Below are 25,512 nucleotides of genomic sequence, written 5' to 3' on the forward strand. Positions count from 1 at the left end.
TGTCATCGCCCCTCTAGACCAATCACAGGGCTGTTCGACGATTCGGAGTACCGCGACGACCAATCACGGCCGCTGAAACGCGTGGGGGAGTGGGCTGGGGTGGGGGAGTGGGCTGGGGTGGGGGAGTGGGCTGGGGTGGGGGAGTGGGCTGGGGTGGGGGAGTGGGCTGGGGTGGGGGAGTGGGCTGGGGTGGGGGAGTGGGCTGGGGTGGGGGAGTGGGCTGGGGTGGGGGAGTGGGCTGGGGTGGGGGAGTGGGCTGGGGTGGGGAAGTGGGCTGGGGTGGGGGAGTGGGCTGGGGTGGCGGAGTGGGCTGGGGTGGGGGAGTGGGCTGGGGTGGGGGAGTGGGCTGGGGTGGGGGAGTGGGCTGGGGTGGGGGAGTGGGCTGGGGTGGCGGAGTGGGCTGGGGTGGCGGAGTGGGCTGGGGTGGGGGAGTGGGCTGGGGTGGGGGAGTGGGCTGGGGTGGGGGAGTGGGCTGGGGTGGGGGAGTGGGCTGGGGTGGGGGAGTGGGCTGGGGTGGGGGAGTGGGCTGGGGTGGGGGAGTGGGCTGGGGTGGGGGAGTGGGCTGGGGTGGGGGAGTGGGCTGGGGTGGGGGAGTGGGCTGGCGTGGGGGAGTGGGCTGGGGTGGGGGAGTGGGCTGGGGTGGGGGGCTGTGTGGGGGGCGTGAGTGAGAGAGAATGCCGGTGATGGTGGTGGCGGTGATGATGTTGGTGCGTGGTGGCGACGTTGGCGGTTGTTGGTGGGTCACGTGATGGCGGCGATGGCAGCGATGCCAAGGTGATGGTAGCGGTGATGGTAGCGGTGTTGGTACGGTGATGGCAGAGTGATGGTAGTTGTGTCGGTGATGGTACGGTGATGGTAGCGGTGTTGGTGATGGTAGCGGTGTTGGTGATGGTAGCATTGTTGATGATGGTACGGTGATGATAGCGGTGATGGTAGCGGTGATGGTGATGGTAGCAGTGTTGGTGATGGTAGTGGTGATGGTAGTGGTGATGGTAGTGGTGATGGTAGTGGTGTTGATGGTAGTGGTGATGGTGATGGTAGTGGTGATGGTACAGTGATAGTAGCGGTGTTGGTGATGGTAGTGGTGATGGTGATGGTAGTGGTGATGGTAGTGGTGATGGTAGTGGTGATGGTACAGTGATGGTAGCGGTGTTGGTGATGGTAGCGGTGATGGTAGTGGTGATGGTACAGTGATGGTGATGGTGATGGTAGTGGTGATGGTAGTGGTGATGGTAGTGGTGATGGTAGTGGTAGTGGTGATGGTAGTGGTGATGGTACAGTGATGGTAGCGGTGTTGGTGATGGTCATCTGTGAAATACAGGACATCCGTGTGAAAGAGCTTTATAGCTCACAGGATTCCTCCTCGACTATAAATAAATATTCAGATTCTGGTGCCGGTCCAGTGATGGTAGAGGCTTTGGTGCTGACGGTACGGTGCGATCCGTGATGTCGGGATGACGTCACCACGACCGCCGGACCCTCCGTCGCCACCGCAACCCATCAGCGTCGCCGTGGAAACCCCAGCACTCTCCACCGAAACGCCGGCGTCACCGCGGCAACCAGAGGCGTCGGCGCGGCGACCCCCGGCGTCACCGCGGCAACCAGAGGCGTCGGCGCGGCGACCCCCGGCGTCACCGCGGCAACCAGAGGCGTCGCCGCGGCAACTTCATCGAGCGGGCGCCCCAGGTGCTGCCGCGGAGACCTTCGGCGTTGCCGCGGCGACGCCGGCCCGTTGCCGCGGCGACGCCGGCCCGTTGCCGCGGCGACGCCGGCCCGTTGCCGCGGCGACGCCGGCCCGTTGCCGCGGCGACGCCGGCCCGTTGCCGCGGCGACGCCGGCCCGTTGCCGCGGCGACGCCGTCACCCGTCGAGCGGGCGGCCCAGGTAGACCATGGAGACTTCGGTGTTGCCGTAGACGGCCGACACGGCGGGGAAGAGGCGCGCCTTGGGCAGCGCGCGGAACGCGACGCCCAGGAACTCGTGGCCACGCTCAAACGCCAGCGTGCGTTCCTCCACGTCCAGCAGCACGCGCATGCGCTCGCCAATCTGAACGGCGGCGGCGGCGGCGGCGGCGGTGGGGGAAAAATCGGTGTTGGTATTGGTGGTGTGCGTGTGTGTTTGTGTTTGTGTGTGTTTGTGTTTGTTTGTGTTTGTGTGTTTGTGTGTGTGTTTGTGTGTGTTTGTGTGTGTGTGTGTTTGCGTGTGTGTTTGCGTGTGTGTGTTTGTGTGTGTGTGTGCGTGTTTGTGTGTGTGTTTGTGTGTGTTTGTGCGTGTGTGCGTGTTTGTGTTTGTGTGTGTGTTTGTGTGTGTGTGTGTGTTTGTGTGTGTGCGTGTTTGTGTGTGTGTTTGTGTTTGTGCGTGTTTGTGTGTGTTTGTGCTTGTGTGCGTGTTTGTGTTTGTGTGTGTTTGTGTTTGTGTGTGTGTTTGTGTGTGTGTGTGTTTGTGTGTGTGTGTGTTTGTGTGTGTGTTTGTGTGTGTGTTTGTGTGTGTTGTGTGCTTGGACGTTTGCACGCGGGGAAACGTCATCAGCGCCAGCGGCAACACCACCACCACCACCTCCACCACCACCTCCACCACCGTCACCACCGCCACCACCGCCACCACCACGACCTCCACCACCACCATCTCCACCTCCACCACCACCACCATCATCACCACCATCACCACCTCCACCACCACCACCACCATCATCACCACCATCACCACCTCCACCACCACCACCATCATCACCACTGTCACCACCACCGTCACCACCTCCACCACCACCACCATCATCACCACCATCACCACCTCCACCACCACCACCACCACCATCATCACCACCATCACCACCTCCACCACCACCACCACCATCATCACCACTGTCACCACCACCGTCACCACCTCCACCACCACCACCATCATCACCACCATCACCACCTCCACCACCACCACCACCACCACCACCACCATCATCACCACCATCACCACCTCCACCACCACCACCATCATCACCACTGTCACCACCACCGTCACCACCTCCACCACCACCACCATCATCACCACCATCACCACCTCCACCACCACCACCATCATCACCACCATCACCACCTCCACCACCACCACCACCATCATCACCACTGTCACCACCACCGTCACCACCTCCACCACCACCACCATCATCACCACCATCACCACCTCCACCACCACCACCACCACCATCATCACCACCATCACCACCTCCACCACCACCACCATCATCACCACTGTCACCACCACCGTCACCACCTCCACCACCACCACCATCATCACCACCATCACCACCTCCACCACCACCACCACCATCATCACCACCATCACCACCTCCACCACCACCACCATCATCACCACCGTCAACACCACCATCATCTCCACCTCCACCACCACCACCACCTCCACCACCACCTCCACCACCGTCACCACCGCCACCACCGCCACCACCACGACCTCCACCACCACCGTCACCACCACCACCACCATCATCACCACCATCACCACCTCCACCACCACCACCATCATCACCACCGTCAACACCACCATCATCTCCACCTCCGCCACCACCACCATCATCACCACCATCACCACCATCACCACCTCCACCACCACCACCATCATCACCACCATCACCACCTCCACCACCACCATCATCACCACCGTCAACACCACCATCATCTCCACCTCCACCACCACCACCATCATCACCACCATCACCACCTCCACCACCACCACCATCATCACCACCTCCACCACCACCACCATCATCACCACTGTCACCACCACCGTCACCACCTCCACCACCACCACCATCATCACCACCATCACCACCTCCACCACCACCACCATCATCACCACCATCACCACCTCCACCACCACCACCACCATCATCACCACTGTCACCACCACCGTCACCACCACCACCACCATCATCACCACCATCACCACCTCCACCACCACCACCACCATCATCACCACCATCACCACCTCCACCACCACCATCATCACCACTGTCACCACCACCGTCACCACCTCCACCACCACCACCATCATCACCACCATCACCACCTCCACCACCACCACCACCATCACCACCTCCACCACCACCACCACCATCACCACCTCCACCACCACCACCACCATCACCACCACCGTCACCACCTCCACCACCACCACCATCATCACCACCATCATCACCACCATCACCACCTCCACCACCACCACCACCACCATCATCACCACCGTCAACACCACCGTCACCACCACCGTCACCACCTCCACCACCTCCACCACCACCACCACCATCATCACCACCATCACCACCTCCACCACCACCACCATCATCACCACCATCACCACCTCCACCACCACCACCACCACCGTGACGCCACCGCACCTGGTACTTGGGTGCGTTGTTGCACTGCGGGAAGCTCCCGGTGACCTCCCCGCCGTGCAGGAGGCTGTTGTCCACCAGGTTCCAGCCCCAGCTCTCCACGTCGGAGCCCAGCAGGGCCACGTAGCCCTGGCACTGCATGGGGGCGCGGCGCGTCGCCACGCCCACCACGGCCACCGTGCCCAGGGGCCCCTCCCACCACACCTCCCAGGCGTGGCGGCCCTCGGTGAAGCCGAGACGGGCGCGCGCGCCGTCCGTGCTCTGAGCCACCGGGTTGCGGTGGAGCGTGAAGCCGCTGCGCTTGATGAAGACGTTGCGGGAGCAGTCGTCGGGGTTCCACGCGTGGCACAGCGAGCGCACCTGCGGGCGCGGGGTGGTGCGGCGGTGAGTGTGGGTGTGTGGTGTGGCGAGTGGGGGTGGTGGGTGTGGGTGTGGTGGTGAGTGGGTGTGGTGGGTGAGTGGGCGAGTGGGTGGGTGAGTGTGGTGGGTGTGGTGGGTGGTGGGTGTGGTGGGTGGGGGTGGTGGGTGTGGTGTGGTGGTGAGTGGGTGAGTGGGTGTGGTGGGTGAGTGGGTGGGTGAGTGTGGTGGGTGAGTGTGGTGGGTGTGGCGAGTGGGGGGGGTGGGTGTGGTGGGTGGGGGTGAGTGTGGTGGGTGTGGTGGGTGGGGGGTGGTGGGTGTGGTGGTGAGTGGGTGAGTGGGTGTGATGGGTGAGTGGGTGGGTGAGTGTGGTGGGTGAGTGTGGTGGGTGTGGCGAGTGGGGGGGGTGAGTGTGGTGGGTGTGGTGGGTGGGGGTGAGTGTGGTGGGTGTGGTGGGTGGGGGGTGGTGGGTGTGGTGGTGAGTGGGTGAGTGGGTGTGATGGGTGAGTGGGTGGGTGAGTGTGGTGGGTGAGTGTGGTGGGTGTGGCGAGTGGGGGGGGTGAGTGTGGTGGGTGTGGTGGGTGGGGGTGGGTGTGGTGGGTGGGGGTGAGTGTGGTGGGTGTGGTGGGTGGGGGGTGGTGGGTGTGGTGGTGAGTGGGTGAGTGGGTGTGGTGGGTGAGTGGGTGGGTGAGTGTGGTGGGTGAGTGTGGTGGGTGTGGTGAGTGGGTGGGTGAGTGTGGTGGGTGAGTGTGGTGGGTGAGTGTGGTGGGTGAGTGTGGTGGGTGTGGTGAGTGGGGGTGAGTGGGTGATGTGTGCGTGGTGTGTGTGTATGTGTGTATGCGTGTGTGTGTGGTGTGTGTGTGTGTATGCGTGTGTGTGTGGTGTGTGTGTGTGTATGCGTGTGTGTGTGGTGTGTGTGTGTGTATGCGTGTGTGTATGCGTGTGTGTGGTGTGTGTGTGTGTATGCGTGTGTGTGTGGTGTGTGTGTGTGTATGCGTGTGTGTGGTGTGTGTGTGTGTATGTATGCGTGTGTGTGTGGTGTGTATGTGTGTATGCGTGTGTGTGTGGTGTGTGTGTGTGTATGCGTGTGTGTGTGGTGTGTGTGTGTGTATGCGTGTGATGTGTGTGTGTGTGCATGCGTGTGTGTGTGGTGTGTGTGTGTGTATGCGTGTGTGTGTGGTGTGTGTGTGTGTATGCGTGTGATGTGTGTGTGTGTGTATGCGTGTGTGTGTGGTGTGTGTGTGTGTATGCGTGTGATGTGTGTGTGTGTGCATGCGTGTGTGTGTGGTGTGTGTGTGGTGTGTATGCGTGTGTGTGATGTGTGTGTGTGTCGTGTAGCGGCTGCCGCTGCGAACCCGGTGACCCGAGTTCGATTCCCTCTCACGGCCGACACGGGCGGTGCCGATCATCTCAAGCGGTCCTGTGACCACCCCCTGCCCCCCTGCCCCCCCGCCCACCTTGGCTTTGTAGGTGGGCACTGCCCGCAGGAGGTCCCCCTGCAGCGCGTCGTGGGGCAGCAGGCGTGCGCAGGCTGCCCGCCACACCTCGCTGCCCTCGTCCTCCAGGCAGCGCTGCCAGTGGCGGCACACGCGCGCACAGCGGCCCAGGTCGGCCAGCTCCACGAACGACAGGATGAGCTCGAGGACACGCGGGGGCAGCCGCCCCGCGCCCCCCATCGCTCGCGGGCAGCCCATGGGGCGGTGTGGGGGGCGGTGGGGTGAGAGACCTGGGAGTGAGAGGAGAGGGGGGGCAGAGAGAGGTTGACTGTAAAACTAAACTATGTTGAAGTTCTTTGACGGTTCATTTGTGGTCTCAGTCGGGCAACCCATCCCATGCCACCTGGGTCTGTCCCGCGCCCCCCATCGCTAGCGGGCAGCCTCATGGGGCGGTGAGGGGGGGGGGTGAGGCGAGAGACCTGGGAGTGAGAGGAGAGGGGGGGGGGCAGAGAGAGAGAGACTTGCCGGTGAAACTAAACTACGTAAAAGTTATTTGACGGTTCATTTGTGTCGATTTAAAGCTTTCGTGACTGCAGGGATTCATCTTCTTGGTTCTTTCGGTAAAGTCACGTAGAATGGAGATAATAAAATAATAAAAATAAAACATAATAAAATAATTCTCATGACGTTTCGGCCACAACGCAAGGTTCATTTGTGGTCTCAGTCGGGCAACCCATCCCATGCCACCTGGGTCTGTCCCGCGCCCCCCATCGCTAGCGGGCAGCCCATGGGGCGGTGGGGGGGGGCGGTGGGGTGAGAGACCTGGGAGTGAGAGGAGAGAGGGGGGGGGCAGAAAGAGAGAGACTTGCCGGTGAAACTAAACTACGTAAAAGTTCTTTGACGGTTCATTTGTGTCGATTTAAAGCTTTCGTGACTGCAGGGATTCATCTTCTTGGTTCTTTCGGTAAAGTCACGTAGAATGGAGATAATAAAATAATAAAAATAAAACATAATAAAATAATTCTCACGACGTTTCGGCCACAACGCAAGGTTCATTTGTGGTTTCAGTCGGACGTGTCAGAGACACTGAGAGTCTGGGTTCGAGCCCTGGGTCTGGGTGTCTCTCTCTCTCAGGGGGTTCACAATGGCCGTGTCGGAGACACTGAGGGTCTGGGTTCAAGCCCTGGGTCTGGGTGTCTCTCTCAGGGGGTTCACGATGGCCGTGTGGGAGACACAGAGAGTCTGGGTTCGAGCCCTGGGTCTGGGTGTCTCTCTCAGTCTCAGGGGGTTCACAATGGCCGTGTCATAGACACTGAGAGGCTGGGTTCAAGCCCTGGGTCTGGGTGTCTCTCTCTCAGGGGGTTCACGGTGGCCGCGTCAGAGACACTGAGGGTCTGGGTTCAAGCCCTGGGTGTGGGTCTCTATCTCAAGGGGTTCACGATGGCCGTGTCGGAGACACTGGGTGCGTTGTGAGAGTGGCGACCTGGAAGGGAGGGAGTGAGTGAATGAGTGAGTGAGTGAATGAGTGAGGGAGGGAGTGAGTGAGGGAGGGAGGGAGTGAGTGAATGAGTGAGTGAGTGAATGAGTAAGTGAATGAGTGAGGGAGTGAGTGAATGAGTGAAAGAGTGAATGAGTGAGTGAGGGAGTGAGTGAGTGAGTGAATGACTGAATGAGTGAGTGAGTGATGGAGACCTTCACGGCACTGAGTGTCGGTTGGAGTCTCTCAGAGCCACACAACCGAGACACCACGGATACCTGCGGAGACACGAACACACCGATTCCTGTGTGAGTCTGTGGGTCTCTGTGTGAGTCTGTGGGTCTCTGTGTGAGTCTGTGGGTCTCTGTGTGAGTCTGTGGGTCTCTGTGTGAGTCTGTGGGTCTCTTTGAGTCTATGGGTCTCTGTGTGAGTATGTGGGTCTCTGTGTGAGTCTGTGGGTCTCTGTGTGAGTCTGTGGGTCTCTGTGTGAGTCTATGGGTCTCTGTGTGAGTCTGTGGGTCTCTGTGTGAGTCTGTGGGTCTCTGTGTGAGTCTGTGGGTCTCTGTGTGAGTATATGGGCCTCTGTGTGAGTCTGTGGGTCTCTGTGTGAGTCTATGGGTCTCTGTGTGAGTCTGTGGGTCTCTGTGTGAGTCTGTGGGTCTCTGTGCGAGTTTTTGGCTCTCTGTGTGAGTCTATCGGTCTCTGTGCGAGTGAGTCTGTGGGTCTCTGTGTGAGTCTATGGGTCTCTGTGCGAGTCTGTGGGTCTCTGTGTGAGTCTGTGGGTCTCTGTGTGAGTCTGTGGGTGTCTCTGTGTGAGTCTATGGGTCTCTGTGTGAGTCTGTGGGTCTCTGTGTGAGTCTGTGGGTCTCTGTGTGAGTCTGTGGGTGTCTCTGTGTGAGTCTGTGGGTCTCTGAGTGAGTCTGTGGGTCTCTGTGTGAGTCTATGGGTCTCTGTGCGAGTCTGTGGGTCTCTGTGTGAGTCTGTGGGTCTCTGTGTGAGTCTGTGGGTGTCTCTGTGTGAGTCTATGGGTCTCTGTGTGAGTCTGTGGGTCTCTGTGTGAGTCTGTGGGTCTCTGTGTGAGTCTGTGGGTCTCTGTGTGAGTCTGTGGGTCTCTTTTGAGTCTATGGGTCTCTGTGTGAGTCTGTGGGTCTCTGTGTGAGTCTGTGGGTCTCTGTGCGAGTCTGTGGGTCTCTGTGTGAGTCTATGGGTCTCTGTGTGAGTATGTGGGTCTCTGTGTGAGTCTGTGGGTCTCTGTGTGAGACTGTGGGTCTCTGTGTGAGACTGTGGGTCTCTGTGTGAGTCTATGGGTCTCTGTGTGAGTCTATGGGTCTCTGTGTGAGTCTGTCGGTCTCTGTGTGAGTCTGTGGGTCTCTTTTGAGTCTATGGGTCTCTTTTGAGTCTATGGGTCTCTGTGTGAGTCTGTGGGTCTCTGTGTGAGTCTCTGGGTCTCTTTTGAGTCTATGGGTCTCTGTGTGAGTCTGTGGGTCTCTGTGTGAGTCTGTGGGTCTCTGTGTGAGTCTGTGGGTCTCTGTGTGAGCCTGTGGGTCTCTGTGCGAGTCTGTGGGTCTCTGTGTGAGTCTATGGGTCTCTGTGTGAGTCTGTGGGTGTCTCTGTGTGAGTCTATGGGTCTCTGTGTGAGTCTGTGGGTCTCTGTGTGAGACTGTGGGTCTCTGTGTGAGTCTGTGGGTCTCTGTGTGAGCCTGTGGGTCTCTGTGTGAGTCTATGGGTCTCTGTGTGAGCCTATGGGTCTCTGTGTGAGTATGTGGGTCTCTGTGTGAGTCTGTGGGTCTCTGTGTGAGTCTGTGGGTCTCTGTGTGAGTCTATGGGTCTCTGTGTGAGTCGATGGGTCTCTGTGTGAGTCTGTGGGTGTCTCTGTGTGAGTCTGTCGGTCTCTGTGTGAGTCTTTGGGTCTCTTTTGAGTCTATGGGTCTCTGTGTGAGTCTGTGGGTCTCTGTGTGAGTCTGTGGGTCTCTGTGTGAGTCTGTGGGTCTCTTTTGAGTCTATGGGTCTCTGTGTGAGTCTGTGGGTCTCTGTGTGAGTCTGTGGGTCTCTGTGTGAGTCTGTGGGTCTCTGTGTGAGCCTGTGGGTCTCTGTGTGAGTATGTGGGTCTCTGTGTGAGTCTGTGGGTCTCTGTGTGAGTCTGTGGATCTCTGTGTGAGTCTATGGGTCTCTGTGTGAGTCTATGGGTCTCTGTGTGAGTCTGTGGGTGTCTCTGTGTGAGTCTGTCGGTCTCTGTGTGAGTCTGTGGGTCTCTTTTGAGTCTATGGGTCTCTGTGTGAGTCTGTGGGTCTCTGTGTGAGTCTGTGGGTCTCTTTTGAGTCTATGGGTCTCTGTGTGAGTCTGTGGGTCTCTGCGTGAGTCTGTGGGTCTCTGTGTGAGTCTGTGGGTCTCTGTGCGAGTCTGTGGGTCTCTGTGTGAGTCTATGGGTCTCTGTGTGAGTATGTGGGTCTGTGTGAGTCTGTGAGTCTCTGTGTGAGTCTGTGGGTCTCTGTGTGAGTCTGTGGGTCTCTGTGTGAGTCTATGGGTCTCTGTGTGAGTCTATGGGTCTCTGTGTGAGTCTGTGGGTGTCTCTGTGTGAGTCTGTCGGTCTCTGTGTGAGTCTGTGGGTCTCTTTTGAGTGTATGGGTCTCTGTGTGAGTCTGTGGGTCTCTTTTGAGTGTATGGGTCTCTGTGTGAGTCTGTGGGTCTCTGTGTGAGTCTGTGGGTCTCTTTTGAGTCTATGGGTCTCTGTGTGAGTCTATGGGTCTCTGTGTGAGTCTGTGGGTCTCTGTGTGAGTCTGTGGGTCTATGTGTGAGTCTGTGGGTGTCTCTGTGTGAGTCTATGGGTCTCTGTGTGAGTCTGTGGGTCTCTGTGTGAGTCTGTGGGTCTCTTTTGAGTCTATGGGTCTCTGTGTGAGTCTATGGGTCTCTGTGTGAGTCTGTGGGTCTCTGTGTGAGTCTGTGGGTCTCTGTGTGAGTCTGTGGGTGTCTCTGTGTGAGTCTATGGGTCTCTGTGTGAGTCTGTGGGTCTCTGTGTGAGTCTGTGGGTCTCTGTGTGAGTCTGTGGGTCTCTTTTGAGTCTATGGGTCTCTGTGTGAGTCTGTGGGTCTCTGTGTGAGTCTGTGGGTCTCTTTGAGTCTATGGGTCTCTGTGTGAGTCTGTGGGTCTCTGTGTGAGTCTGTGGGTCTCTTTTGAGTCTATGGGTCTCTGTGTGAGTCTATGGGTCTCTGTGTGAGTATGTGGGTTTCTGTGTGAGTCTGTGGGTCTCTGTGTGAGTCTGTGGGTCTCTGTGTGAGTCTGTGGGTCTCTGTGTGAGTCTATGGGTCTCTGTGTGAGTCTACGGGTCTCTGTGTGAGTCTGTGGGTGTCTCTGTGTGAGTCTGTCGGTCTATGTGTGAGTCTGTGGGTCTCTTTTGAGTCTATGGGTCTCTGTGTGAGTCTGTGGGTCTCTGTGTGAGTCTGTGGGTCTCTGTGTGAGTCTGTGGGTCTCTGTGTGAGTCTGTGGGTCTCTTTTGAGTCTATGGGTCTCTGTGTGAGTCTGTGGGTGTCTCTGTGTGAGTCTATGGGTCTCTGTGTGAGTGTGTGGGTCTCTGTGTGAGTCTGTGGGTCTCTTTTGAGTCTATGGGTCTCTGTGTGAGTCTGTGGGTCTATGTGTGAGTCTGTGGGTCTCTGTGTGAGTCTGTGGGTCTCTGTGCGAGTCTGTGGGTCTCTGTGTGAGTCTATGGGTCTCTGTGTGAGTCTGTGGGTCTCTGTGTGAGTCTATGGGTCTCTGTGTGAGTCTACGGGTCTCTGTGTGAGTCTGTGGGTGTCTCTGTGTGAGTCTGTCGGTCTATGTGTGAGTCTGTGGGTCTCTTTTGAGTCTATGGGTCTCTGTGTGAGTCTGTGGGTCTCTGTGTGAGTCTGTGGGTCTCTTTTGAGTCTATGGGTCTCTGTGTGAGTCTATGGGTCTCTGTGTGAGTATGTGGGTCTCTGTGTGAGTCTGTGGGTCTCTGTGTGAGTCTGTGGGTGTCTTTGTGTGAGTCTATGGGTCTCTGTGTGAGTCTGTGGGTCTCTGTGTGAGTCTGTGGGTCTCTTTTGAGTCTATGGGTCTCTGTGTGAGTCTGTGGGTCTCTGTGTGAGTCTGTGGGTCTCTGTGTGAGTCTGTGGGTCTCTTTTGAGTCTATGGGTCTCTGTGCGAGTCTATGGGTCTCTGTGTGAGTCTATGGGTCTCTATGTGAGTCTATGGGTCTCTGTGTGAGTCTATGGGTCTCTGTGTGAGTCTATGGGTCTCTGTGCGAGTCTGTGGGTGTCTATGTGTGAGTCTATGGGTCTCTGTGTGAGTCTATGGGTCTCTGTGCGAGTCTATGGGTCTCTGTGCGAGTCTATGGGTCTCTGTGCGAGTCTGTGGGTCTCTGTGTGAGTCTATGGGTCTCTGTGTGAGTCTATGGGTCTCTGTGTGAGTCTATGGGTCTCTGTGTGAGTCTATGTAAACATCATCACTTCCATCATCAGCAGCAGCATCATCAGCAGCAGCAGCAACATCATCAGCAGCAGCATCATCATCAGCATCAGCATCATTATCAGCAGCATCAGCAGCAGCAACATCATCAGCATCATCATCAGCAGCAGCAGCATCAGCAACAGCAGCATCATCATCATCATCATCAGCCGCATCATCAGCCGCATCATCATCAGCAACAGCAGCATCATCATCATCATCATCAGCCGCATCATCAGCAGCATCATCATCACCAGCAGCAGCATCATCAGCAGCAGCATCATCATCACCAGCAGCAGCATCAGCATCATCATCATCAGCAGCATCATCACCAGCAGCAGCATCAGCATCATCAGCAGCAGCATCATCATCATCATCAGCAGCATCATCACCAGCAGCAGCATCAGCATCATCATCACCAGCAGCAGCATCAGCATCATCAGCAGCAGCATCATCATCATCAGCAGCATCAGCATCATCAGCAGCAGCATCATCATCACCAGCAGCAGCATCATCATCATCATCAGCAGCAGCATCATCAGCAGCATCAGCAGCAGCAACATCATCAGAAGTATCATCATCAGCAGTAACAGCACTATCAGCATCATCAGCAGCAGCAGCATCATCATCATCATCATCAGCATCATCAGCATCATCATCATCAGCATCATCACCAGCAGCAGCATCATCATCATCAGCATCATCAGCAGCATCAGCATCATCATCACCAGCAGGAGCATCAGCATCATCATCATCAGCATCATCAGCAGCATCATCATCATCATCAGCAGCAGCATCATCATCAGTATCATCACCAGCAGCAGCATCATCATCAGCAGCATCAGCATCATCACCAGCAGCAGCAGCATCAGCATCATCAGCAGCACCATCATCATCATCAGCAGCACCAACATGATCACGATCAGCTCCAGCAGCAGCCACCCGCGTCACATCGCAGCAGTCGCGAGAAGCAGAAGCGTCGCAGAAGCGGCAGCAGCAGCAGCAGCGGTGGCGTTGTAGCAGCAGCAGCAGCAGCAAGGGAGAAGCAAGGCAGGAGCAAGGGAGAAGCGAGGGAGACGCAAGAGAGAAGCAAGGGAGAAGCAAGGGAGAAGCAAGGGAGAAGCAAGGCAGGAGAGAGGGAGAAGCAAGGCAGGAGCAAGGGAGACGCAAGAGAGAAGCAAGGGAGAAGCAAGGGAGGAGCGAGGGAGACGCGAGAGAGAAGCAAGGGAGAAGCAAGGGGGGAGCGAGGGAGACGCGAGAGAGAAGCAAGGGAGAAGCAAGGGGGGAGCGAGGGAGACGCAAGAGAGAAGCAAGGGAGAAGCAAGGGAGGAGCAAGGGAGGAGCAAGGGAGGAGCAAGGGAGGAGCGAGGGAGACGCGAGAGAGAAGCAAGGGAGAAGCAAGGGAGAAGCAAGGGAGAAGCAAGGGAGGAGCAAGGGAGGAGCGAGGGAGACGCAAGAGAGAAGCAAGGGAGAAGCAAGGGAGAAGCGAGGGAGAAGCAAGGCAGGAGAGAGGGAGAAGCAAGGGAGAAGCAAGGGAGAAGCAAGGGAGAAGCAAGGCAGGAGCAAGGGAGAAGCAAGGCAGGAGCAAGGGAGAAGCAAGAGAGAAGCAAGAGAGAAGCAAGGGCGAAGCGAGGGAGACGCAAGAGAGAAGCACGAGAGAAGCAAGGCAGGAGAGAGGGAGAAGCAAGGGAGAAGCAAGGCAGGAGCAAGGGAGAAGCAAGAGAGAAGCAAGAGAGAAGCAAGGCAGGAGCAAGGGAGAAGCAAGGCAGGAGAGAGGGAGACGCAAGAGAGAAGCAAGGGCGAAGCAAGGCAGGAGCAAGGGAGAAGCAAGGCAGGAGAGAGGGAGACGCAAGAGAGAAGCAAGAGAGAAGCAAGGCAGGAGAGAGGGAGACGCAAGAGAGAAGCAAGGGCGAAGCAAGGCAGGAGCAAGGGAGAAGCAAGGCAGGAGAGAGGGAGAAGCAAGGGAGAAGCAAGGGAGAAGCATGGCAGGAGCAAGGGAGAAGCAAGGCAGGAGCAAGGGAGACGCAAGAGAGAAGCAAGGGAGAAGCAAGGGAGGAGCGAGGGAGACGCGAGAGAGAAGCAAGGGAGAAGCAAGGGGGGAGCGAGGGAGACGCGAGAGAGAAGCAAGGGAGAAGCAAGGGGGGAGCGAGGGAGACGCAAGAGAGAAGCAAGGGAGAAGCAAGGGAGGAGCAAGGGAGGAGCAAGGGAGGAGCGAGGGAGGAGCGAGGGAGACGCGAGAGAGAAGCAAGGGAGAAGCAAGGGAGAAGCAAGGGAGAAGCAAGGGAGAAGCAAGGGAGGAGCAAGGGAGGAGCGAGGGAGACGCAAGAGAGAAGCGAGGGAGAAGCGAGGGAGAAGCGAGGGAGAAGCAAGGCAGGAGAGAGGGAGAAGCAAGGGAGAAGCAAGGGAGAAGCAAGGGAGAAGCAAGGCAGGAGCAAGGGAGAAGCAAGGCAGGAGCAAGGGAGAAGCAAGAGAGAAGCAAGAGAGAAGCAAGGGCGAAGCGAGGGAGACGCAAGAGAGAAGCACGAGAGAAGCAAGGCAGGAGAGAGGGAGAAGCAAGGGAGAAGCAAGGCAGGAGCAAGGGAGAAGCAAGAGAGAAGCAAGAGAGAAGCAAGGCAGGAGCAAGGGAGAAGCAAGGCAGGAGAGAGGGAGACGCAAGAGAGAAGCAAGGGCGAAGCAAGGCAGGAGCAAGGGAGAAGCAAGGCAGGAGAGAGGGAGACGCAAGAGAGAAGCAAGAGAGAAGCAAGGCAGGAGAGAGGGAGACGCAAGAGAGAAGCAAGGGCGAAGCAAGGCAGGAGCAAGGGAGAAGCAAGGCAGGAGAGAGGGAGAAGCAAGGGAGAAGCAAGGGAGAAGCATGGCAGGAGCAAGGGAGAAGCAAGGCAGGAGAGAGGGAGAAGCAAGGGAGAAGCAAGGGAGAAGCAAGGCAGGAGCAAGGCAGGAGCAAGGGAGAAGCAAGGCAGGAGAGAGGGAGACGCAAGAGAGAAGCAAGGGCGAAGCAAGGCAGGAGCAAGGGAGAAGCAAGGCAGGAGAGAGGGAGAAGCAAGGGAGAAGCAAGGGAGAAGCAAGGCAGGAGCAAGGGAGAAGCAAGGCAGGAGAGAGGGAGACGCAAGAGAGAAGCAAGGCAGGAGCAAGGGAGACGCAAGAGGGAGAGAAGGGAGACGCGAGGGAGACGCAAGAGAGAAGCAAGGCAGGAGCAAGGGAGAAGCAAGGCAGGAGCAAGGGAGACGCAAGAGAGAAGCAAGGCAGGAGCAAGGGAGACGCAAGAGGGAGAGAAGGGAGACGCGAGGGTGGAGAAGGGAGACGCGAGGGAGAAGCAAGGGAGACGCGAGGGTGCAGAAGGGAGACGCGAGGGTGGAGCGAGGGAGACGCGAGGGTGGAGAAGGGAGACGCGAGGGTGGAGAAGGGAGACGCGAGGGTGAGAAGGGAGACGCGAGGGTGCAGAAGGGAGACGCGAGGGTGGAGAAGGGAGACGCGAGGGTGGAGAAGGGAGACGCGAGAGGGAGAAGGGAGACGCGAGGGTGGAGAAGGGAGACGCGAGGGTGGAGAAGGGAGACGCGAGGGTGGAGAAGGGAGACGCGAGGGTGCAGAAGGAGCGGCACCTGGGAACCTCAGACCGCTCCTCCCCGTGACTCCATCCCGGATTGACGCGGTGACGTCACCGCGCAGCGCGTGTGTGTGGGGAAGGTGTCGTGACGTCATCGCGCAGGGGGGTGGGGTGGTCGTGACGTCACCGCGCGGCGCGTGTGGGGGGAGGGGTGTGTCGTGACGTCACCGCGTAGAGCATGGGGGGGATGTGGTCGTGACGTCACCGCGCAGCGCGTGGCAGGGGGGGGAGGTGGTGGTCGTGACGTCACCACGCATCCTCATCAGCCGCATGGGGAGTGCCGTCATTAAAGCAGCCGACTCTGCAGCAGCTGCAGCAGTAGTAGCAGAAGCAGCTGCAGCAGTAGTAGCTGCAGCAGTAGTAGCAGAAGCAGCAGCAGCTGCAGGAGAAGCAGCAGCAGCTACAGCAGCAGCAGCAGCAGTAGCAGAAGCAGCTGCAGCAGTAGTAGCAGCTGCAGCAGTAGTAGCAGAAGCAGCTGCAGCAGTAGTAGCAGCTGCAGCAGTAGTAGCTGCAGCAGTAGTAGTAGCAGGAGAAGCAGCAGCAGCTACAGCAGCAGCAGTCATGATGCCCGCGCCTGCAACGGTTTGGTGCGACATGACGCATTAACAAACGAGCGGCGAACATTTATAGTCGACGTCACCGCGCTTTTCTAGTGACGTCATCGTGCACCAAGCAAAGTGATACACCCGTTACGTGACGTCATTACGTTCAATAGTTCAGGGGACGTGACGTGATCTCGTCTCACCTGAATCGCTTGAACGCGATGACGTCGTAATCGGGCAACGTCATCGCGTTTGAGAATGTCCCAATTACGTTTTCACCACGTTTGATACGGTCCCGGTGACGTCATCGCGTCCAAGCGATTGCGCGTGACGTCACATAACGTTTGAAAAAAAACCTCAGGGCGATATGACGTCGGCGCGTTCAAGCCGTTGCCGAGGAACGCATCCGGATGACGTCACAGCGTCAGCTTCATCGGGTGACGTCACTGCTTAGGCGGCACGCGCGCGCGCGGTTCCAGTTTTGCTATCAAATAATGCCCCGGGGGCAGATTCGTCTGGATAAAACAGCACATGTTGACCAGGAAAGCTGCCCTCAGGGCAGTTAGTGACGACCAAAGGTGACTAAACGGAAAGTAAGGGGGGTGAGGTGGTCGCGTCGCCATCTTAGTTAGGGGTCGACGGGCGCGGGAGGTGATGGTGGTGATGGTGATGATGTTGGTGCGTTGGTGATGGTGATGATGTTGAGAGCCGTCTTGCTGCTGCTGCTGCTGGTGGCGATGTCCACTGCAGGTGAGGGAAGGGCTCCCCGCTGCGACTCGCAAACTCTCTTGCACCCAGAGTCGTCGGACTCACTCAAGACGCTGTCTCCCCGACAGACCTGTTTCTTCACCTGAGGACGGCCGCTTGCGTTGTGGCCGAAACGTCGTGAGAATTGCATTTTATTAAGTTTTATTTTTATTACTTTATTATTTCCATTCTACGTGACTTTATCCGAAAGAACCAAGAAGATTGTTGATGTTGTGGATTTGCCCTCCAACACGCCGCGGTGTTGCTGTACAGGTGTAATGGCGACTTTCTTTAGGTGATTTATTTGATTGAAGACACGTTCACTCGAGCAGGCGGAGACCCCACCAACAGCCCCGAGTCTCCCGCGCATCTCCCTTATATACGGCCCGAGGCCACGCCCCCCCTTCCCGAACCTTCTCGCTCGTTCTAGACGCTCGCTCTACCAGCAGACTGACGTCCTCTTCCATCACCTGGCCACGCTTCTATTCTAGATCATTCCCGTAGCCACCAGTCCACTCGTACTGCAGGCTGACACCCCCGTCGTTACCTCCCGTGGCCACCAGTCCACTCGCACTCACAGCTGACTCCCCTGTCATTACCTCCCGTGGCCACCAGTCCCTTCACACTCACAGCTGACTCCCCTGTCATTACCTCCCGTGGCCACCAGTCCCTTCACACTCACAGCTGACTCCCCTGTCATTACCTCCCGTGGCCACCAGTCCACTCACACTGCAGGCTGACTCCCCTGTCATTACCTCCCGTGGCCACCGGTCCCTTCACACTCACAGCTGACTCCCCTGTCATTACCTCCCGTGGCCACCAGTCCACTCACACTGCAGGCTGACTCCCATGTCATTACCTCCCGTGGCCACCAGTCCACTCGCACTGCAGGCTGACTCCCCTGTCATTACCTCCCGTGGCCACCAGTCCACTCACACTGCAGACTGACTCCCCTGTCATTACCTCCCGTGGCCACCAGTCCACTCACACTGCAGACTGACTCCCCTGTCATTACCTCCCGTGGCCACCGGTCCCTTCACACTCACAGCTGACTCCCCTGTCATTACCTCCCGTGGCCACCAGTCCACTCACACTGCAGGCTGACTCCCATGTCATTACCTCCCGTGGCCACTAGTCCACTCGCACTGCAGGCTGACTCCCCTGTCATTACCTCCCGTGGCCACCAGTCCACTCGCACTGCAGGCTGACTCCCCTGTCATTACCTCCCGTGGCCACCAGTCCATTCGTAACGAATTGACCACGTTCTATTTACTTGACACAAACCTTACTAATTGGTCCGTGTCGGGTGTTGGCGGGGTTAACGACACATTTATACATGTACGCGACCTCACCCAAAAGAAAAACCTCTATTGTGGACTCACCGTCTCTATGGGAGCGACGTCATCAATGTAACCGGGCGAGAGCTCCACATTGGAGCCATACCCAGGACTCTTGACTCAAAGCGCTCTGTCGCTGACTCGTCCGTGCGTAGGTGACACGGAGGAGACTGGGCTTGATGCAGGTGACGAGGAGAGTTCTCAAGTCGGGCTTCCATCGTGAGTTCACCCACGACCTCCTGCACACCGGGCGGGGGGAGATGACATCTCCTAGCCCAGGGGTCCTGCAACCTTTAAGACATAAAGAGCCACTTGGACCCGTTTCCGAAGGAAAAATAAACTGGGAGCCGCAAAACCATTGCAACATTTAAAACAAATATAACACTGCATATATTGTTTTCTTACCTTATTGCTATATACAGGATCGTGCAGTCAGCTGTCAATCTGAATAAAAAAAGGGACTTTTTCACTTAACAATGTAAAATATATTTTGCAAATTAATAGCTAAATTACCTGGTTAATGGGATTTTTGCTCCTGAACCTCAGTGCACAGTGTCTGCACATCAGGGCTGTAAGACGTCACCTTCATTTTCACACAGGCTTGCAAGCTGTCATCTGTGAGGCGTGATCGATGTTTGTTTTTATATAGTTCATGTTGGAGAAGACCTGCTCACATACATATGTGGAGCCGAAGATCACAGGGACTCCAAATGCATACTTTTTCATGTTTATATAAGTGTTGGGGATGGCATTCCAGTTTCGAATACAAGTTTGTCCTGTTTGGGAAGGTTTTCAATATCACTCCATTTATGATTCTGAGCCAGAATGGGCCTTACTGACGGGCAACATCCTCAAGAGTAGCGGTCAAGCATTTGAACTTGGACACCCATATATCTTTGTCGGCTATATCGGCCAGTTCCATCTCAAGATCAGGTTGACTTACACCTGCAAATGCAGTCATATTCATAGGGATGGATCGATCGCCAGGGGAGTGACAGGGAAGGATAATGTCCCTCTCTGAACTCACAGAATCGTTTCCCAAACGAACTTTGCATTGTGGTGATTGCAGACTTGAAATATTCCAAATTTATCGTATCATGACTTTGTTTGAACTCTCTCAAAGAGGGAAAGTGAGACAGTGTACCTCTCTGTAAATCTTTGACAAACACTGTCAACTTGCGCTCGAATGCCAAAACCTCCTCCAGCATGTGCAGGGCTGTGCCTCCTTTCCCCTGAAGGGTTGTATTTAGCGTGTTTAGATGTGCTGTCATGTCTACCATAAAATGTAATTTTTCCAGCCACTCTGGCTGTTCCAGCTCAGCAAAGGTGAGCTCTTTGCTGCCCAGGAAGATTTTTTACTTCTTCCAAACATGTGACAAAGCAACGGCAACGTTATTGCCTGTCACCGGGCGGGCAGTGTGGAGCAGAGCGGCGACCTGTCAGCAGCGGCAACGCCAGAGCAGGTGTCACAGTGCGCCTCCTCCCCTCGCTAGCATCCGCCCCGGAGCCGCGGTCAAGGTTCAAAAGAGCCGCATGCGGCTCCGGAGCCGCAGGTTGCCGACCCCTGTCCTAGCCACTGCCCGGAGCCCCGTGAACGAACGTAGATCCAGTAGACTGGCACAGAAACGCAAAGCCCTGACTCTCACACACACACAGATCCATCGTCTCACACAGAGACCTATAGATTCACACAGAGACCTATAGATTCACACAGAGACCTATAGATTCACACAGAGACCTATAGATTCACACAGAGACCTATAGATTCACACAGAGACCCCATAGACTCACATAGAGACCCATAGACTCACATACAGATCCATCGTGCCACACAGAGACCTATAGATTCACACAGAGACCCCATACACTCACAGAGAGACCAATAGACTCACACAGAGACCCATAGACTCACAGAGAGACCCATAGACTCACACAGAGACCCGTAAGACTCACTCACACAGAGACCCATAGACTCACACAGAGACCCATAGACTCACTCACACAGAGACCCATAGACTCACACAGAGACCCATAGACTCACAGAGAGGCCCTAAGACTCACACAGAGGACCCGTAGACTCACACAGAGACCCATAGACTCACTCACACAGAGACCCATAGACTCACAGAGAGACCCTAAGACTCACACAGAGACCCGTAGACTCACACAGAGACCTATAGATTCACACAGAGACCACATACACTCACAGAGAGACCCATAGACTCACACAGAGACCCATAGACTCACAGAGAGACCCTAAGACTCACACAGAGACCCGTAGACTCACACAGAGACCTATAGATTCACACAGAGACCACATACACTCACAGAGAGACCCATAGACTCACACAGAGACCCATAGACTCACACAGAGACCCATAGACTCACAGAGAGACCCCTAAGACTCACACAGAGACCCGTAGACTCACACAGAGACCTATAGATTCACACAGAGACCACATACACTCACAGAGAGACCCATAGACTCACAGAGAGACCCTAAGACTCACACAGAGACCCGTAGACTCACACAGAGACCTATAGATTCACACAGAGACCACATACACTCACAGAGAGACCCATAGACTCACAGAGAGACCCTAAGACTCACAGAGAGACCCTAAGACTCACACAGAGACCCATAGACTCACAGAGACCCCATAGATTCACATAGAGACCCATAGATTCACAGAGAGACCCATAGACTCACACAGAGACCCATAGACTCACACAGAGACCTATAGACTCACACAGAGACCCCCGTAGACTTACACAGAGACCCATAGACTCACACAGAGACCCCGTAGACTTACACAGAGACCCATAGACTCACACACAGAGACCTATAGACTCACACAGAGACCTATAGACTCACACAGAGACCCCGTAGACTTACACAGAGACCCATAGACTCACACACAGAGACCTATAGACTCACACAGAGACCCATAGACTCACACAGAGACCCATAGATTCACACAGAGACCTATAGACTCACACAGAGACCCCGTAGACTCACACAGAGACCTAATAGACTCACACAGAGAACCCGTAGACTCACACAGAGACCCCGTAGACTCACACAGAGACCCCATAGACTCACACAGAGACCTATAGACTCACACAGAGACCCGTAGACTCACACAGAGACCCCGTAGACTCACACAGAGACCCATAGACTCACACAGAGACCCATAGACTCACACAGAGACCTATAGACTCACACAGAGACCCATAGACTCACACAGAGACCCATAGACTCACACAGAGACCCATAGACTCACACAGAGACCCATAGACTCACACAGAGACCTATAGACTCACACAGAGACCCATAGACTCACACAGAGACCCATAGACTCACAGAGAGACCCATAGACTCACAGAGAGACCCTAAGACTCACAGAGAGACCCTAAGACTCACACAGAGACCCATAGACTCACAGAGACCCCATAGATTCACATAGAGACCCATAGATTCACAGAGAGACCCATAGACTCACACAGAGACCCATAGACTCACACAGAGACCCCGTAGACTTACACAGAGACCCATAGACTCACACACAGAGACCTATAGACTCACACAGAGACCCATAGACTCACACAGAGACCCATAGATTCACACAGAGACCTATAGACTCACACAGAGACCCCGTAGACTCACACAGAGACCTATAGACTCACACAGAGACCCGTAGACTCACACAGAGACCCCGTAGACTCACACAGAGACCCATAGACTCACACAGAGACCTATAGACTCACACAGAGACCCGTAGACTCACACAGAGACCTCCGTAGACTCACACAGAGACCCATAGACTCACACAGAGACCCATAGACTCACACAGAGACCTATAGACTCACACAGAGACCCATAGACTCACACAGAGACCCATAGACTCACACAGAGACCCATAGACTTCACACAGAGACCCATAGACTCACACAGAGACCTATAGACTCACACAGAGACCCATAGACTCACACAGAGACCCATAGACTCACAGAGAGACCCTAAGACTCACACAGAGACCCGTAGACTCACACAGAGACCCATAGACTCACAGAGACCCCATAGATTCACATAGAGACCCATAGATTCACAGAGAGACCCATAGACTCACACAGAGACCTATAGACTCACAGAGACCCCATAGATTCACATAGAGACCCATAGATTCACACAGAGACCCATAGACTCACACAGAGACCCATAGACTCACACAGAGACCTATAGACTCACACAGAGACCCATAGACTCACACAGAGACCCATAGACTCCACAGAGAGTCCCTAAGACTCACACAGAGACCCCGTAGACTCACACAGAGACCCGTAGACTCACAGAGGACCCATAGACTCACAGAGACCCCATAGATTCACATAGAGACCCATAGATTCACAGAGAGACCCATAGACTCACACAGAGACCTATAGACTCACACAGAGACCCATAGACTCACAGAGACCCCATAGATTCACATAGAGACCCCATAGATTCACAGAGAGACCCATAGACTCACACAGAGACCTATAGACTCACACAGAGACCCCGTAGACTGACAACAGGCGGTGGAGATGTCGGTGGTAGTATAGCGGTTAGCGTGCCGCACTCCACTCAACGGCCACCAACACTGGTGACGATTGTCTGAACTGGTCCCGGGCCTCCCCTAGGTCGACTCGGCCTCAAACGAGTTACCTGGTGCTGTGTGGAGTAAACATCGCCACTGGGGAGACAAAGGCGGCCGGGCGTGGTGCTGGCCACCCACCCCCTCGTGTGCCACAGTGCCGGTAGCCTTCACAGGTGCTGCTACTCGCTAACAGCACTTGTCCCTACAGTCTGTTAGAGGCTACACGGGGGATCTTTGTCTGTGTCTACCTTCACAGGTGCTGCTGCTACTCGCTACTAACAGCACTTGCCCCAGCAGTCTGTAGAGGCTACACGGGGGATCTTTGTCTTTGTGTGAGTGAGTGCGTGTGTCCCTGCGTCTCTCTCTCTCTCCACCCCCACCGCACCCCCCAGGGAGCTGGTGTCCGTCGTTTCGGGCCGGGGCCCGGCCCCGCAGCTCGTGCTGCTGCGGGAGACCCTCCCCGCGCGCCTCTACGCCGACCCCTACGAACTGTCGGGGTCGGAGTTCGCGAGCCGCTTCCAGGCCCACTTCCTGTCCCGCGTGGACGTGGAGCTCCGGCCTCGCGCTCCGCTCCGCTCCGGCTCCTGGTCTTCATCGCCGCCGACGACGACGACGACGGTGACGGCACCACCACCGGGGCACCGACGTGGACGGCCACCGTCTCGCTGCCGGTCCACCTGCGCTACCCTACGCGCTCCGCACAGCCCGGGCGGCCGCCCCGTGCCCACGTGCTGATCGACGGGGCCCCCTCGTCCTGCTGCCGTGCGACTCCCGTGAGGCCCGCTCGCTCGCTCGCTCGTCTGCTCGTTTCGCATTCGCTTCGCCCACTCGCTCGCTCACCCACTCACTCGCTCACTACGTTGAATCACCCACCCGTTCGCTCGCTCACTCACCCATCGCGTTCAATCACCCACCAGCTCGCTCACGCACCCACTCGCCACCCACTCGCTCGCCCACCCACTCGCTCACCCACCACTCGCTCACCCACTGAATCACCCACCCGCTCGTTCGCTCACCCACCCTCTTGCTCGCTCACCCACCCACTCGCCCGCTCACTCCGCTCGTTCACTCCCACCCACTCGCCTACCCACCCGCTCGCTCACCCACCCACTCGCTCAGCCACCCTCTTGCCCGCTCACCCACCCACTCACACCACCCGCCCACCCGCCCACCCCACCCACCCGCCCACCCACCCGCTCACCCACCCGCCACCCACCCGCCCGCCCACCCACCCGCCCGCCCACTTACCGCTCGCCCCACCACCCGCTCGCCCACCCGCCCACCCACCCGCCCGCCCGCCCACCCCGCTCGCCCACCCGCTCGCCCACCCGCCCGCCCACCCGCCCGCACCACCCACCCACCCGCCCACCCACCCGCCCACCCACCCGCCCACTCCACCCGCCCGCCACCCGCCCCGCCGCCCACCCGCCCGCCCACCCGCCCGCCCGCCCACCCGCCCGCCACCCGCTCGCCCACCGCCCCGCCACCCGCCCACCCACCCGCCCACCCACCCACCCGCCCCACCCACCCGCCCACCCACCCACCCGCCCCACCCACCGCTCGCCCACACGCTCGCCCACCCGCCCCGCCCACCCGCCCACCCACCCGCTCGCCCACACCGCTCACCCACCCGCCCACCCACCGCCCACCCACCCGCCCACCCACACCGCCCGCCCGCCACACCCGCTCGCCCCCACCCGCCACCACCGCCCCGCCGCCCACCCACCCGCCCACCACCGCGCCCACCCACCCGCCCACCCACCGCCCGCACCCCCGCCCGCCCGCCCACCCGCCCGCCCACCCGCCCGCCTCCGCCCACCGCCCGCCCACCGCCCGCCCACCCGCCCGCCGCCCGCCCACCCGCCCGCCCCACCCGCCCACCACCCGCCCCACCCGCCCCACCCACCGCCCACCCCACCCACCCGCCCACCCACCCGCTCCGCCCACCACGCTCGCCCACCCACCCGCCCACCCACCCGCCCACCCACCCACCCGCCCACCCCGCCCCGCCCACCCCACGCCCGCCCACCCGCCCACCACCCGCCACTCACCCGCCCCCGCCCACCCCACCCCGCCCACCCCGCCCCGCCCACACCCACCCGCCCGCCCACCCGCCCCACCCGCCCGCCCGCCCGCCCACCCACCCGCTCACCCACCCGCCCGCCCACCCCCGCCCGCCCACCCACCCGCCCGCCCACCCGCTCGCCCACCCGCTCGCCCACCGCCCACCCACCCGCCCGCCCGCCCCACCCGCTCGCCCACCCGCTCGCCCACCCGCCCGCCCACCCGCCCGCCCACCCGCCCGCCCACCCACCCGCCCACCCACCCGCCCACCCACCCACCCGCCCGCCCACCCGCTCGCCCACCCGCCCACCCACCCGCCCGCCCGCCCACCCGCTCGCCCACCCGCTCGCCCACCCGCCCGCCCACCCCGCCCACCCACCCGCCCACCCACCCGCCCCACCCACCCACCCGCCCGCCCACCCCGCTCGCCCACCCGCTCACCCACCCGCTCACCC

The 25,512-nt window shown here is 58.0% G+C and overlaps 2 protein-coding genes across 3 annotated transcripts in view; one reads left to right on the forward strand and one right to left on the reverse strand.

Moving 5' to 3' along the window:
* Nucleotides 1-590: 590 nt before the first annotated feature.
* Nucleotides 591-15,796, reverse strand: FBXO45 (F-box protein 45). 2 transcript variants are annotated; one of them, XM_078882719.1, is made up of 5 exons: nt 15,726-15,796; nt 7,890-7,952; nt 6,219-6,487; nt 4,408-4,764; nt 592-2,045 (listed from the first exon to the last, which is right to left on the reverse strand). In XM_078882719.1, exons 3-5 carry the CDS (start codon nt 6,453-6,455, stop codon nt 1,860-1,862), a joined length of 780 nt encoding a protein of 259 aa, XP_078738845.1. In that variant the 5' UTR covers nt 6,456-6,487; nt 7,890-7,952; nt 15,726-15,796; the 3' UTR covers nt 592-1,859. The 2 variants fall into 2 exon arrangements, with proteins under 2 accessions (XP_078738846.1, XP_078738845.1); XM_078882720.1 differs by lacking the exon at nt 7,890-7,952 and having other exon boundaries at nt 591-2,045; nt 15,726-15,774.
* A 1,083-nt stretch (nt 15,797-16,879) lies between these two features.
* PIGX (phosphatidylinositol glycan anchor biosynthesis class X) overlaps nt 16,880-25,512 on the forward strand; it is a 9,874-nt gene continuing 1,241 nt past the window's right edge. The window contains 6 exon segments of the mRNA XM_078882794.1: nt 16,880-17,022; nt 18,512-18,528; nt 18,530-18,579; nt 23,386-23,543; nt 23,546-23,733; nt 23,736-23,791. Of these exon segments, the coding sequence (XP_078738920.1) occupies nt 16,962-17,022; nt 18,512-18,528; nt 18,530-18,579; nt 23,386-23,543; nt 23,546-23,733; nt 23,736-23,791 (530 nt within the window). The 5' untranslated portion in view covers nt 16,880-16,961.

This window comes from Lampetra fluviatilis, chromosome 67 (assembly GCF_964198595.1).
Source record: "Lampetra fluviatilis chromosome 67, kcLamFluv1.1, whole genome shotgun sequence".
Lineage (NCBI taxonomy): Eukaryota > Metazoa > Chordata > Hyperoartia > Petromyzontiformes > Petromyzontidae > Lampetra > Lampetra fluviatilis.